At 40.5% G+C, this 16,840-nt stretch overlaps 1 protein-coding gene across 1 annotated transcript in view; it reads left to right on the top strand.

The window, feature by feature from the left end:
- Positions 1-79: 79 nt before the first annotated feature.
- The window catches only part of LOC311248680 (misshapen-like kinase 1), a gene marked incomplete at both ends in the record, with an annotated part of 36,486 nt that continues 19,725 nt past the window's right edge, over positions 80-16,840 (top strand). The window contains 3 exons of the mRNA XM_084339525.1: positions 80-139; positions 662-853; positions 15,387-15,457. Of these exons, the coding sequence (XP_084195651.1) occupies positions 80-139; positions 662-853; positions 15,387-15,457 (323 nt within the window). The remainder of the gene's footprint in view (positions 140-661; positions 854-15,386; positions 15,458-16,840) is intronic.

Here is a 16,840-nt window from a genome sequence, read left to right as displayed (position 1 = left end):
CACCAACCATTTACATGTGTGCGTGTGCGTGTGTGTGTGTGTATGTGCGTGTGCGTGTGTGTGTGTCTCTCTCCCTCAGATGGAGCTCCAGGAGGCTAGTCTAGCCAGGCTGCTGTGTTCTGCTGGTCTGCCCAGCCAGGTGAGCTCTAGACTGGGCTCTGGAAGCAGCTCGAGCCCTGTACCCCGCCATGCAGAGAGCTCACTTTAACCAGGTTACTCACTCACTCACTCACTCACTCACTCACTCACTCACTCACTCACTCACTCACTCACTCACTCACTCACTCACTCACTCACTCACACGCTGTAACACACACTCACTCACTCACTCACTCACTCACTCACTCACTCACTCACTCACTCACTCACTCACTCACTCACTCTGTAACATATGCACACTGTCACTCACTCAGTCACTCACACGCTGTAACACTCACTCACTCACTCACTCACTCAGTCACTCACACACACACTCACTCACTCACTCTGTAACATATGTACACTGTCACTCACTCACTCACTCACTCACTCACTCACTCACTCTTTCTGGCTAGAGCCCAGATCTACTACACTAGAGTGTCCTCCTGGATAGAGCCTACAGGTAAACTCATAGTATTCTGAATTGTCATCTTTGTTTTTGTTTTATTCTTTATTCTCCCAGAATGCCAATCTTCGGTCCGGTCGTGACGTCCCCCACAGCTGCTCCATGTCGGACATGATGGCCTCCCCCTACTCCCCCCTGTCACCCTTCTCCCCACGCCCCTCCCTCCCCCAGCTCTTCCCCATCTCCCCTCCCTCACACCTGTGCCCCGCCACTGACGTCTTCTGGAACATCGCGGACAGACCTCCTAAGGTAAGGAACTAGGGCTGAGTTAAATACTTGGAAGCTTCGTTCGATGGGCATGGGATTCGAATGGGAAAATTAGAATATAATTATTATTATTATAATTTTTTTTTTGCAAAATCAACTCTGCCTCTCTTTGTTAACTACAACAAGCAATGCTGTTTGTTATTAAGATGAGGTCGGACTCGGCACTGACAGATTTGTGTTCATTGTGCTGCTTTTATAAAGCCTCAAACGACGGCTTACAATATTTCATGAAAGCAAAGTGTTTCGTTTGTCTAAGATTTAAAAAGGTTTAAACTTTACAGCACTGACAAAGTTGAACCAAGTGCTGTACAAGTCCCACAACATAAAATAATAAAAGTATTATTACATTTTTTATTTATTTATTTTTATCTCGAAGCTTCGAATTAAAATCGAATCTCGGCCCCGAAGCTTCGAATGCCAAAAGAACATTCGAAGGTCAGCCCTATAAGGAACTGACTGGTAGTAGATACCCGACAGGTGGTGGATTCTGAACAGAGACGTATAATGGAGTACATTTTACATTTAGTCATTTAGCTGATGACTTCTATCCAAAGTGACTTACAAGTTATGTACAGCAAGTCTTTGATTGATTGATTGATTGATTGAAAAGTTTATTAACAGATTGCAGAATGGGTACAGTACAGTACAGTACAGCTCAATACATACAATTGTTAAGGGGATGCAGGCCAGAGAAAGGCTTCGTCTTGTTTACATCAGGGTCCCCATTTTCAATTCATCATAACATATATGACACACACGACATACAGATAGTCAGTACTGCTACATCTATACATTTATGACATACCAGATTTGCAAATACAGTACTGTTTGTGATACAAAAAGTGTCCAGAAAAAGAGTGTATATACATTTGACGTAGAAACATTGGAGGAGGTTGGGTAGGTGGGGTGGGGTTGGGTGGGTGGGTGGGGGGGGGGCTGTACATTGGGGGTGGGGGGGGGGACGACGACGACACTGTACACTGTCAGCAGGAAGGGCACAACTCTGGCAGCGAAGGGTCAGTGTGGTGTTGTTAATCTAGCGGTGTTGAACTTGAGTGATTCACTCTGAGTGCATAGTAGTATAGAGTGGACATAGTAGCATAGTAGGTAGTAGTATAGGCATAATGGAACAGTTGCATATTAGGCAGTCAGTGTTTCCCACAGGATTTTATGAGACTGTGGTGGGTGAACCTTGGGCCCTCTGGTTTATTTTTTAGAAAATAAAAGAATATAGTGGATACTATTACGACTACTACCACTGCCAATACTACTGATACATCCCTATTGGCAAACTTTATATTTAAAAAAATATAATAATAATAATAATAATAATACAAAAATAATAAAAAAAATTATGTATTAATTTTGGGGGTTCATTATAAAACTGTGGCGGGACTAATTAGACGGCCGCCACAGTCTATGTAATTAATGGGAAACACTGGGCAGTAGTAATAGAGCGTAGGGTCTTGAGGGTGTGTAGTTAGAAGGTCAAGAATCAACACTAATATTACTAGGTCAAGGTCAAGAATACACACTAATATTACTATGAAGTGATGTGCACAGTGCATGCTGGCTGCGTGTGCGTGTGTGTGTGTGTGTGTCCTGAAGCGGCGAGTGCTGGTGATATTGTTGTTAAAATGATGCTGAGGTACACTGTGTGTGTGTGTGTGTGTGTGTGTGTGTGTGTGTGTGTGTGTGTGTGTGTGTGTGTGTGTGTGTGTGTGTGTGTGTGTGGTGTGTGTGTGTGTGTGTGTGTGTGTGTGTGTGTGTGTGTGTGTGTGTGTGTGTGTGTGTGTGTGTGTGTGTGTGTGTGTGTGTGTCTGTCTAACTAAAGGCTCATGCTGATGTTAAAAAGAAAATGTTCTGTGGCTCTTTCTTTCTCTCTTTCTCTCTCTATTTCTCTATTACACTAGGCTATTAGATGGTTTATTAATGCTGCTTTCATACCATAAAACTGGAGCTGAGGGAGAGAGAGAGAGAGAGAGAGAGAGAGAGAGAGAGAGAGAGAGAGAGAGAGAGAGAGACCAGTCCACAGTGCCATCTGTTGGCTTTGCTGTGTTATTCTAATACGCCTGTACATATGGAGTCCATAGTGTAGTTATTAGTACAGTAAGTAGTAATGCTGTCCTGCTAATGGTAAAGTATGTTGTATAGTTAATAACCTGTTGTACGCCGTAGCACACAGTTCTTTGTCAAAGGCAGAGTTCACGAAAACAGGGTTTTCCAAAAAAAAATTATCCTGTCGGTGTTTTAGAAAATCTCTCCGTCCACAAAACAACATGACATGACCTCATGACCTAAAACCCAGTTGTCACAGTTTCTGTGGATGTGAAGACCTCTCCATGGTCCTGGACGCGTCTATTCGAAAGGCAACCGGTTCATGCGTTTTGCGAATCTGATTGGCCACTGACGTTTCTGGTCACGTGACGCGCCCATTTCCGCCTCGACCAGCAGCAAACTACCTAACGCCTAGTTTATCACTGGTTAAGCTTAGGCGACTCTTTCGAAGTTGGTTAAGGTTAGAGTTTGGAGTCAGGGCTGGCGTTCTATCGCCCTGCTCTAAAGACAAACTCTAACCTTAACCAACTTCGAAAGAGTCGCCTAAGCTTAACCGGCGATAGAACTTGCCGTCACACGATTGGTGCGCCCAGAAACAGCAGTGGCCAATCAGAGCGCAAAATGCGAACGCGGAAGCATGAACCGGTTGCCTTTCGAATAGACGCGTCCTGGACGTGAAGAGCTCTCCATGGCGCTGGATGTGAAGAGCTCTCCATGGCGCTGGATGTGAAGAGCTCTCCATGGTCCTGGACATGACGAGCTCTCCATGGCACTGGATGTGAAGACCTCTCCATGGCACTGGATGTGAAGAGCTCTCCATGGCGCTGGATGTGAAGACCTCTCCATGGTCCTGGACATGAAGAGCTCTCCATGGCGCTGGATGTGAAGAGCTCTCCATGGTCCTGGACATGAAGACCTCTCCATGGCGCTGGATGTGAAGAGCTCTCCATGGTCCTGGACATGAAGACCTCTCCATGGCGCTGGATGTGAAGAGCTCTCCATGGCGCTGGATGTGAAGACCTCTCCATGGTCCTGGACATGAAGAGCTCTCCATGGCGCTGGACATGAAGAGCTCTCCATGGTCCTGGACATGAAGAGCTCTCCATGGCGCTGGATGTGAAGAGCTCTCCATGGCGCTGGATGTGAAGACCTCTCCATGGTGCTGGTTGAAGAGAAAACACCATGTTATCTAAAGTATCATAAATAACGTGCGGACGGGGGCCATTAATCATGACGTCAGCGGGTTCCGTTAAGCTCCGGTTTCATCCATCCAGACAAGATGCACCGCTTTTAAAAGAGAAAGTCAACGCATAGACAAAACTACAAAAAAATCCCCCTGTGGACTATAGGCCTAAGTATGTTGTATAGTTAAAGGACCACTTGGCATTTTTTTTTTGGTTCTATTGTGAGAAGGACAGAAGATCAGATAAGATCAGATAAGATCAGATAAGATATTCCTTTATTGATCCCCTTTGGGAAAATCCGGGCATAATAGCAGCATGGGGGGGAGGGGAGGTACGGGTATGGACAATTAGATCTGAATATACAAATACGAGGAAAAATAAACAGTGTAAACAAAGGTGCAGATGAAAGGTGATAAGATACGTATCTCATGTGCTCAGTGGCTCAAATGTTCCTTTAATCCCTCCACCTCCAGTGTTGTATTAAAACATTGCAAGCCATTGATACCAGGACTATAATGTATTGTATTTCTGACTCTGTTCAGCTAATGATGGATAACCTCCAACCTCCCTGTGAGGCCCTGCAGGAGGCTTTCATCAAGCTTTTAACTGGTGCTGAACGCTGGAAAAACAACATGTATGCTATCTCCTAGATCCAGAAACATAATAATAATAATAATAATAATAATAATAATAATAATAATAATAATAATAATAATAATAATAATAATAATAATAATAATAATAATAATAATAATAATAATAATAATAATAATAATAATAATAATAATAATAATAATAATAATAATAATAATAATAATTAATAATAATAATAATAATAATAATAATAATAATAATAATAATAATAATAATAATTTGTATAGCACCTTTCACACAGAAACTGCAGCTCAAAGTGCTTCACAACAGAAAAAAGACATAAGGCATAAAATGAGCACATAAAGTGCAGACATATAAAATCACAGTTGTTCACATTAGGATCTAACATCCCAACAGGCGGCACCTAGTTTATGGTTTGATTCAGTTTTAAATAGACAATAATAACAAGAGTAAGGTAAAATAGACAGAGTAAAATAGTGCAATAGTGCAGTGCAATAAAATTGTAGAATAGAATAGATTTAAAATATATATATTTATTTATATTTTATATATATTTTACAGTGCAATAAAATAGTTCTGGATTACTGTTCAACAGTTCAAAGTCGTCTTTACCTTCTCTGTTTGGTATCCACAGTTTAAAACATGACAGTCTTCCCTCCTGTTTTATATATATTTTACATATTATATTATATATAGGCGGCTAGGTGGTGTAGTGGGCAAGGCGCTCGCCATCAACGCTGGAGACGCTGGTATTCGAGTCCAGCTCTCCGCGTTGCTATCAGCTTGGCTGGTCGTTCACACTAACACAATTGGCAGTGTTAGGGGGTGGGAAAGCTGATGGGTGGGTCCTGGGCGTTGTGGACAGCGACCCCTACAGTTCGGTCGGGGCGCCTGCACAGCGAGGGTAGGATCTGGAGAGAGGTAGTGCGGCCTCCCACACGTTACACTCTCCCGGTGAGAATCTGCGCGGCCAGGTTGGCTGCCGGCTGGCTGCACATGCGTCGGAGGAAAGCATGTGACAGTCTCCGGCCTCTCGGACCAACAGTAGGGGGGGAGTGCGCAACAACCAGGAAGGGGGTTGGGAATTGGCATAACGACTAACAGTGGGATGGGAGAAAAATCGGAAAAAGGAGGGGGGGGGGGGGGGGAGATAATAATAAAAAATAAAAAAATTATATTATATATATTACATTATATATATTTTACATAGTTTATAATTGTTTACGTGTATATCTACTCTAAACGAGGCGACAGTGGCTCATCGGTTCGATTCTTGGCTCCTCCCGGGCAGCGTGTCGACGTGTCCTTGAGCAAGACACTGAACCCCCAACTGCTCCCGGTGAGCGGGTCGCCACTTTGCCACGGTGCCCACCCCCCCCCCCCCCCCCCCGCCGCCGGTGTGTGAGTGTCTGAGTGAGTGAGTGAATGGGTGAATGTGAGGCATAAGTTGTAAAGTGCTTTGGATTAAAAAAAAAAAGGGTTATATATATATATACATGCAGTCCATTTACCAATGGAACCACTGAATATTTATATCTTGGCATTTGACTTGATGAAACGTTTACTTTTAAATACCACATCTCACTAGCAAGCCGAGACAAAGAATTGGACTAATGGTGATGTAACTTATAGAAAGGCTGCATCTTCCACTCTTTTACACCTAGACACGGTATATCATTCTGCTCTTAGATTCATTACTGGTGGAGATAGTTACGGCACTCCTCTGTGCCTCCTGCATGTTAAGGTGGGTTAGGCTGTTAACTGTTTATCTTCAAGGCCATTGTTGGTGGAAAATTGCCACCATATCACAATGATCCTTTGGAATTATGGACTTTATCTGTAACCCGCTCAAATGATTGGTTACACTTAAGGTCCCACAAGTTCAACCTGAGCTTGTCTGCCTTTTGTTTTAATGCACCACGGTCCTGGAGCGATCTTCAACTCACACTAAAACTCAATCCCCCACTATCCTCTGGACCAGTGGTTCTCAAACTGTGGTACGCGTACCACTAGTGGTACTTGGTGGTATTGCTGGTGGTACTTGAAAACATTTCCAAAAAAGCAAAAAAAAAAATTGCAGTCAGGCCACTGAACTTAGAAGCAGGCCAGGCCAGTGTTTCTGGTTGCGGCAGCGCGATAGTTAGATAATCTAAGTGGGGAACAACCAGGAGATCACTGTGACAGAGAGTAATGCAGTCTAAACAGTCATGCATCTTTAATTCAACTTCAGCCCTGATCATAACCATTTATTTTTAGATTTCTTGTAATGTCAGATAAAAAATGAAATACTCCCACTTTTCTGAAAAGAGTTGGTGTTAAATCTGACATTACAGAAAATCCATCAAAATATGTGTTGCTGCTAATCATTGACACATGCCTAGCATGTAATAATCCCCCCGAGAAAAATGTACTTTTGATATATTGTAAATATTTTACTTTTTGTGTGTTTTTTTTAACAATAATTTGTGATGCCATCACACAAACTGGCATTTAAAGGGTAAACATTCAAAAATGTATTGAATATGTGTTTTCTTTTCTTTTTTACAATAATTTGTGATGCCCAGTGTGAGAGAGAATGACGGACAATTGCTTGCTGTGTGAGAGAGAGAGAGAGAGAGAGAGAGAGAGAGAGAGAGAGAGAGATAGAGAGAGAATTAAGTACATTTGCTGAAATACAGTTGTTCTTAATTTTCTCACTTGCTATGTGAGAATGTTAGTTATTATGTTCTCAATGCCCCTTGCATTGTATGAGTTGTGTGGAAGTGTTTGCTAGTTCTAGTGCTATCCCTTTGTACATTGTGGCTGTGTCTGACAAAAGTTAACAATAAATAATGGTATTAGGAATACATTTGCCTCCTGTGTGAACTGTGCATAGCTGAATAGACTGTATTTTAACGCCGGTCATATGGTGGTACTTGGAGAGCCAGCTACGTTCTCAGGTGGTACTTGGTGTAAAAAGTTTGAGAACCACTGCTCTGGACAATTTAAAACATGATCACAAACCTCCCTACCTCAGTGTGTAACTGTTTCTAATATAAAACATGATCACTAACCTCTCTACCTCAGTGTGTAACTGTTTCTAATATAAAACATGACCACTAACCTCCCTACCTCAGTGTGTTACTGTTTTTAATTTAAAACATGATCACTAACCTCCCTACCTCAGTGTGTAACTGTTTTTAATATAAAACATGATCACAAACCTCCCTACCTCAGTGTGTAACTGTTTCTAATATAAAACATGATCACTAACCTCCCTACCTCAGTGTGTAACTGTTTCTAATATAAAACATGATCACAAACCTCCCTACCTCAGTGTGTAACTGTTTCTAATATAAAACATGATCACTAACCTCCCTACCTCAGTGTGTAACTGTTTTTAATTTAAAACATGATCACTAACCTCCCTACCTCAGTGTGTAACTGTTTCTAATATAAAACATGATCACTAACCTCCCTACCTCAGTGTGTAACTGTTTCTAATATAAAACATGATCACAAACCTCCCTACCTCAGTGTGTAACTGTTTCTAATATAAAACATGATCACTAACCTCTCTACCTCAATGTGTAACTGTTTCTAATATAAAACATGATCACTAACCTCCCTACCTCAGTGTGTAACTGTTTTTAATATAAAACATGATCACTAACCTCCCTACCTCAGTGTGTAACTGTTTCTAATATAAAACATGATCACTAACCTCTCTACCTCAGTGTGTAACTGTTTCTAATATAAAACATGATCACTAACCTCCCTACCTCAGTGTGTAACTGTTTTTAATATAAAACATGATCACTAACCTCCCTACCTCAGTGTGTAACTGTTTTTAATATAAAACATGATCACTAACCTCCCTACCTCAGTGTGTAACTGTTTTTAATATAAAACATGATCACTAACCTCCCTACCTCAGTGTGTAACTGTTTCTAATATAAAACATGATCACTGACCTCTCTACCTCAGTGTGTAACTGTTTTTAATATAAAACATGATCACTAACCTCCCTACCTCAGTGTGTAACTGTTTCTAATATAAAACATGATCACAGACCTCTCTACCTCAGTGTGTAACTGTTTCTAATATAAAACATGATCACAGACCTCCCTACCTCAGTGTGTAACTGTTTCTAATATAAAACATGATCACAAACCTCCCTACCTCAGTGTGTAACTGTTTCTAATATAAAACATGATCACTAACCTCTCTACCTCAGTGTGTAACTGTTTCTAATATAAAACATGATCACAAACCTCTCTACCTCAGTGTGTAACTGTTTCTAATATAAAACATGATCACAAACCTCTCTACCTCAGTGTGTAACTGTTTCTAATTTAAAACATGATCACAAACCTCTCTACCTCAGTGTGTAACTGTTTCTAATATAAAACATGATCACAAACCTCTCTACCTCAGTGTGTAACTGTTTCTAATATAAAACATGATCACAAACCTCTCTACCTCAGTGTGTAACTGTTTTTAATATAAAACATGATCACTAACCTCCCTACCTCAGTGTGTAACTGTTTTTAATATAAAACATGATCACTAACCTCCCTACCTCAGTGTGTAACTGTTTCTAATATAAAACATGATCACTAACCTCTCTACCTCAGTGTGTAACTGTTTCTAATATAAAACATGATCACTAACCTCCCTACCTCAGTGTGTAACTGTTTCTAATATAAAACATGATCACTAACCTCCCTACCTCAGTGTGTAACTGTTTTTAATATAAAACATGATCACTAACCTCCCTACCTCAGTGTGTAACTGTTTCTAATATAAAACATGATCACTAACCTCTCTACCTCAGTGTGTAACAGTTTTTAATATAAAACATGATCACTAACCTCCCTACCTCAGTGTGTAACTGTTTCTAATATAAAACATGATCACTAACCTCTCTACCTCAGTGTGTAACTGTTTCTAATATAAAACATGATCACTAACCTCCCTGCCTCAGTGTGTAACTGTTTCTAATATAAAACATGATCACAGACCTCTCTACCTCAGTGTGTAACTGTTTTTAATATAAAACATGATCACTAACCTCCCTACCTCAGTGTGTAACTGTTTCTAATATAAAACATGATCACAGACCTCCCTACCTCAGTGTGTAACTGTTTTTAATATAAAACATGATCACAGACCTCTCTACCTCAGTGTGTAACTGTTTTTAATTTAAAACATGATCACAGACCTCCCTACCTCAGTGTGTAACTGTTTCTAATATAAAACATGATCACAGACCTCTCTACCTCAGTGTGTAACTGTTTCTAATATAAAACATGATCACTAACCTCCCTACCTCAGTATGTAACTGTTTTTAATATAAAACATGATCACTAACCTCCCTACCTCAGTGTGTAACTGTTTTTAATATAAACCATGATCACAAACCTCCCTACCTCAGTGTGTAACTGTTTTTAATATAAAACATGATCACAAACCTCCCTACCTCAGTATAATAATATATAAAAATATAATATAATATTTTTAATTTGTTATTTTTCTCTTTTCACCTGTTTTTGTCCAATTCATGCAAATGTCTTTTCTCAATCAATCAATCAATCAATCAATCAATCAATGTCCTGTGTCTCGGGAGCTCGGCCGCCTCTGGATGACGTCACCCTGGGAGAGCAGACCTCTAATGAACCTGCAGACGCTATTTCATAATCTATATTCATAATCTATATGCATAAACTACCATTCATATTAAAGTTGAATATTGACAGTTCTTCAGGTTGTAACTCCACACAGCAGTCGTGCGTGTGTGCGCGTGTGTGTGCGTGTGCGTGTGCGCGTGTGTGTGTGTGCGTGTGCGTGTGTGTCAGTCAGGAGGATGATGGGTATTTCCTCAGATCTCATCCTGTTTCAGTAGGGCGTGACTTCCTGTCAATGGCCAGGTCATGTGACCTCAGGAGATGACGGGTCAAAAGGTCACCAGCTGGTTGCCGTAACGACCAGAAATGTCCAGTAGTTTTGGTCTGGGCTTGTGTGTGTGTGTGTGTGTGTGTGTGTGTGTGTGTGTGTGTGTGTGTGTGGGGGGGGGGGAACTATCTTTACCTAAGTAGTCATAGGAATGTGTGTGTGTGTGTGTGTGTGTGTGTGTGTGTGTGTTTATACAGTAGTGTGTGTGTGTTTATACAGTAGTGTGTGTGTGTGTGTATATATATACAATGCCTTAATGCACAGGCTTCGAGGAGCAGTCGGTATTAATAATAATAATAATAATATATACAGCATTAGTATACGTATCATACAGAGTTGTATGGGTTATATGCAGGTGTATAAGTAGGTGTATGGAAGGATTATATGCAGGTATATTCAGACAGATATGGATATACATATATATAATAATATATATATATTATATATATAACTTGCACCATGAACAGTAAGGGGTCAGTGAAGTCACAGGGTTCTCATGCACAGCTACGACCAGATACTAGTATAATACAACAGAATATTGCTTGAGATGTTTGTGTGTTTAATCTAAAAGACCGATCTTCTCTGTTGCTGCTCACTGATGTAACTCATTTGTCGTGACTTATTGTTGACATATCGCGTTGTTTTATGTGACTTTCATATTCTGTTCACTGATTAGGAGGGAACGCTACTATCTGTCGCTGTCCACTGACGTGTGGTGCTGAATCAACGTTGGCACGTTAAGGGAGGCGAACACTCGAACCTCGTCAATTAAATGCACTTGACAGCCTAGTTATGTAAGATAAGTGACAGTGAGCCCAGGGTACTTCACAAGAAAATGGATGAAGCCTCTCTGTTATTATGTGGAAAGGCATTCTTTCCTGCGGTTTCCTAGAGTGATTTGATTTCTTTTACTCTTATCTGAACTCTGTCATCTGGCATCTCGTTAATTATCCAGTGTTTTTTTTATTTAACATTTTTATGACTTGATTATTTGTGTCATCTCTGTCGGGTAACGTTAGTTATGCCAGAGCTCACAGCTTGGGGGGGGGGGGGGGGGGGGGGGCTCCAAAATGTCCGTAGCCCAAAGTAATATTAAGGCACCCCTGGTGTGTGTGTGTTTGTTTGTGTGTGTGTGTGTGTGTGTGTGTGTGTGTGTGTGTGTGTGTGTGTGTGTGTGTGGTGTGTGTGTGTGTGTGTGTGTGTGTGTGTGTGTGTGTGTGTGTGTGTGTGTGTGTGTGTGTGTGTGTGTGTGTGTGTGGTGTGTGTGGTGTGTGTGTGTGTGTGTGTGTGTGTCTGTTGTTTTGTGCTGAACTGACCTCAGATCTGACACGTTGCAAAGCTTTTTAACTTCCAAGTTATTTTATCTTTTTAAGAGCAGAGACAATATTCTTTGGTTTTGTCCTTATTCAAATAAGTCTGTGTCACCTAAGGTCAAATCCATTAATTCTCTCTCTCTCTCTCTCACTTCTCTCACTCGCTCTCTGAATTCATGTCAATTTGCTCTCTCTCTCTCTCTCTCTCTCTCTCTCTCTCTCTCTCTCTCTCTCTCTCTCTCTACCTTGTCACATACCTATTAAGGTTAATACAAGTCAAAACTGATTACATTTTCTCTCTTTCCACTTATCTCTCTTTCTCTCTCTTTTTTTCTCTCACCCTCTATCTTTGTGTCTCTTTCTCTCCATCTCTCTCTCCTTTCTGTCATTGTTCAAGTTCAAGTTTTCAAGTTTCTTTAATAGTTGTCATACAGAAGTACAGAATACTTTTATACAAAATGCTTCTTACTGTTACGCTCCAGAGACTGTGCTAGACAAGATAAGTATCAAATAACATAGTATAGCATGTAAATTAGAAGTAGAAAATGAGGTCACAGTGTTCAGTATAGACATATGTACAATGTTCGATGCAGAATAGACGTAACTGAGTTACCATATAATATACAATATACTATGCGGTGTACTAATATACAATACTATATAGTGCAGAGCAGAAATGGGATGAGGTACAATTTAGGTACAGAGAAGCGACATTGTCAGTCTCTCTCTATCTCTCTCTGTCTCTCTCTCCATTTCTCTCTCTATCTTCATCTCTCTCTCTTTCTGTCATTGTCGGTCTCTCTCCCTTGCTTCCTTTTTTATCTTATTTGTTAAATTTATTTCTGTTGTTACTATACATATATATTCATATTTTTTTTTACCCTTTCTTTTATATAGCTTCTCTCTCTTTGTACAGTGTCCTTGCGTCTGAGAAAAGGCGCTTCTCTCTTTAAATCCAATTTATTATTATTATTATTATTATTATTATTATTATTATTATTATTATCATTATTATTATTATTATTATTATTATTATAATAGTCTCAACTTTCTGCCACTCGTTGTACTGTCCAAACTCCAGCCACCTGGTGGTCTGAACAGGTTAAAACAAACGTTAGAAATGATTTACATATATATACCTGTGACACAAGCATGTGAGTGGAGAGACTCAAATAATGTTCCACCTCTCTCCACTTCTCTCTCTGTGTTTGTCTCTCTCTCTCTGAACTGACCTCAGATCTGACACGTTGCAAAGCTTTTTAACTTCCAAGTTATTTTATCTTTTTAAGAGCAGAGACAATATTCTTTGGTTTTGTCCTTATTCAAATAAGTCTGTGTCACCTAAGGTCAAAGCCATTAATTCTCTCTCTCTCTCTCTCACTTCTCTCACTCGCTCTCTGAATTCATGTCAATTTTCTCTCTCTCTCTCTCTCTCTCTCTCTCTCTCTCTCTCTCTCTCTCTCTCTCTCTCTCTCTCTCTCTCTCTCTCTTTCTACCTACCTCTTCCTTGTGTGTCACACCGGTTCCTGACAGGGAGCGAGCTCGCGCGCGACACTGTCCTGATATGAGGCGGCGCGTGTCCGAGTGTGTCTGTGTGTGTGTGTGTGTGTTACCTGGAAGCACACGGGGGGGGGGGGGCAAAGCAGCCTGCGATTCTCGACCAATAAAAAGTGTTTAGGGGCGGGACTTGGCCGCGTAATCGCTCAACTAGAGACACAGCGAGCGAATATTTGAGGGGTGAGCGACATCGCCGCTCAGTTCGCTGTCGCTCGCGGCAGGTCAGGATAGTCTGATTGAAACGAATACATTTTAATCACTTTTTCTCGCTCGCGTCGCTCTATGTCAGGACGGGGTGTTAGGGTTAGGGCTAGTCGGTGTACATGGATGACATTGAAGTGGTCCAGAGCCAGTCTGATTATAGATCATTTTAGTGATCGATCAGATGATCATGATGATGTCATTGATTCCTTAGAATCACACCCGTCTCACTGTAATGAGACGTCTATAGTAAGATAAGATAAGATAAGATATTCCTTTATTGATCCCCTTGGGGAAATTCAGGCATCATAGCAGCATGGGGGGGAGGGGGGGAGGGGTACAGGTAGTAAAACAACACAGTATACAGGTAGTAAAAGACAACACAGGCAGTGTAAACAATTTGATCAATATGGTCAATATAATTTACTATCTGACTAGCTGAGGAATATTCACATTATTCACAGTGTCACATGAGGTGCAGTATGCAAGAGGTAGTGTTATAATAATTTACTATCTACTGAGTATACATTAATCAAAGTACCAGGGTAGTCTACTTTGTCCCCCTTGGGTTCCTATAAGTCCCAGGTCAATGTCTGGTAGCAGTCGCTGTCGCTGCCCCCTGTTGTGGGGCCTGGAGGCTGCTAGTCGCTGCCCACTGTTGTGGAGCCTGATGGCCGCTGGTATGAAGGACTGTCCGAGGCGGTTAGTTGAGTGTCTGGGGGGGATGAGTCTGTGGCTGAACGAGCTTCTCATCTTGACTAGCTCGTCGTAGAGGGGGTGGTAGGGGTTCTCCATGATGGCATCCAGCTTCCTTATCATCCCCCTCTCTACCATCACCTCAAGTCTAGGTAGCTCGACTCCCACCACGGAGCTAGCCTTCCTCACCAGCTTGTTGAGCTTGTTGGTGTCCCTTGAGTTGATGTAGCCTCCCCAGCATGCCACAGCATAGAAGAGGATGCTGGCCACAACAGACTGGTAAAAAGACTGCAGCAGTTTGTTGCACACATTGAAGGACCTGAGTCTCCTCAGGAAGAACAGCCTGCTCTGTCCCTTCCTGTAGAGGACCTCTGTGTTGTCCGACCAGTCCAGTTTATTGTTCAGGTGTACCCCAAGAAACTTGTATAAGTATGTAATAATCCGTCTCACTGTAATAATGTCTATAGTAATGTAATAATCCGTCTCACTGTAATAATGTCTATAGTAATGTAATAATCCGTCTCACTGTAATAATGTCTATAGTAATGTAATAATCCGTCTCACTGTAATAATGTCTATAGTAATGTAATAATCCGTCTCACTGTAATAATGTCTATAGTAATGTAATAATCCGTCTCACTGTAATAATGTCTATAGTAATGTAATAATCCGTCTCACTGTAATAATGTCTATAGTAATGTAATAATCCGTCTCACTGTAATAATATCTATAGTAATGTAATAATCCGTCTCACTGTAATAATGTCTATAGTAATGTAATAATCCGTCTCACTGTAATAATGTCTATAGTAATGTAATAATCCGTCTCACTGTAATAATGTCTATAGTAATGTAATAATCCGTCTCACTGTAATAATGTCTATAGTAATGTAATAATCCATCTCACTGTAATAATAACAGTAAAGTTGATTTTAATCTTGAGGTTCTTGTGTTGCAGATTCCAGAAAGGACCACCTCCAAGTTCTACTGTCGAGATCTCGTCATGGAACACAAGAGAACCGCTTCTAGGTAACACACCATTTATATGTATATATATATATTAGGGCTGACCCCGATTAGTCGAATAGTCGACTAATCGATCGAAAGGAGCCGTAGTAGTCGACTGCCAACCTCTTAGTCGAATGCAAAAAAGATATATATATATTATAATAAAAAAAAAATATCATTCTTTCCAAAAGCAAAGAGGCCTAGAAGCGTGGCTAACGCTAATGGCGTGCATACCAGCGAGTCTAACTGCCTAAGAAAACACTGAAGGCACTGAAAGAGGATTTCACCCGTCTGACGAACACACTAGACTAGGCAAATATCAAGATGTATCCATCAGTGGACCAATTGCATGCTTTAGCAGAGGACAAGGAGCCTTCAGTCGACTCCTTCAGACATTAAGCACCCCCCCACAGCCCAAATGGAATGATAAAAATAAAGATTTATAAAAAAAATTATTTTATTTTATTTTATTTTTTTTGCATTCAGGAGGGTAGTCGACTGTCGACTATCGGCCAATTTCGGGCCAATCAAAGTCGACTATCCAAATCCTTAGTCCGGGTCTCGGGGACTGCCCTAATATACACTCACACACATATATACTGTATATATACACACACACACACACACACACACATATATACTGTATATATACACACACACACACACACACACATATACTGTATATATACACACACACACACACATATATACTGTATATATACACTCACACACACACATATACTGTATATATATACACACACACACACATATATACTGTATATACCGTAATTCCTCTAATAGTAACCGGTATTCAATTAAAAACCGGGTCTCTATTAATGAGCGGGTACGCTGTTGAGCTAAGCAATTATAAGCCGGCCTCCTAATACAAGCCGGGTTTCATGTATATTAGAGTTATTGTTGTTATATGCTGGCCTGGCTGTGCAGTAAATACCATATAATGGTATGGTGTTAATGTTTACCAAGAGAGTAAGCCTACCTCAGAATTGTATAAAACGAAGTTATTATTATTATTATACCAGTATTGTGATTGCACTATTTTACTTTATTTTACTTTTTTTGACCACCTGTAATTGCACTGTTTACTACCGTATTTCATACAGTACTTGCTTGGTTTCAATAAATGAACCCAGTACATTTTACTGGGTTCAAACTGACACAAAATGTTGATTTATTCATTATGATCTGTTTGAAAATTGAAATATAGGCCTCTCTCTTATACATGCCTCCTCCTAATACAAGCCTGGTATCCGCTACAGTTGAAACAAATACAAGCCGGGGTTACTATTAGAGGAATTACGGTATACACTCACACACATATATACTGTATATATACACTCACACACATATATACACTCACACACATATATACTGTATATATTTACA

The sequence above is a fragment of the Notolepis coatsorum genome (genome assembly GCF_963971535.1).
Source record: "Notolepis coatsorum genome assembly, contig: SCAFFOLD_1674, whole genome shotgun sequence".
In the NCBI taxonomy this organism is placed as follows: Eukaryota; Metazoa; Chordata; class Actinopteri; order Aulopiformes; family Paralepididae; genus Notolepis; species Notolepis coatsorum.
This window is presented reverse-complemented; position numbering and strand designations above follow the sequence as displayed.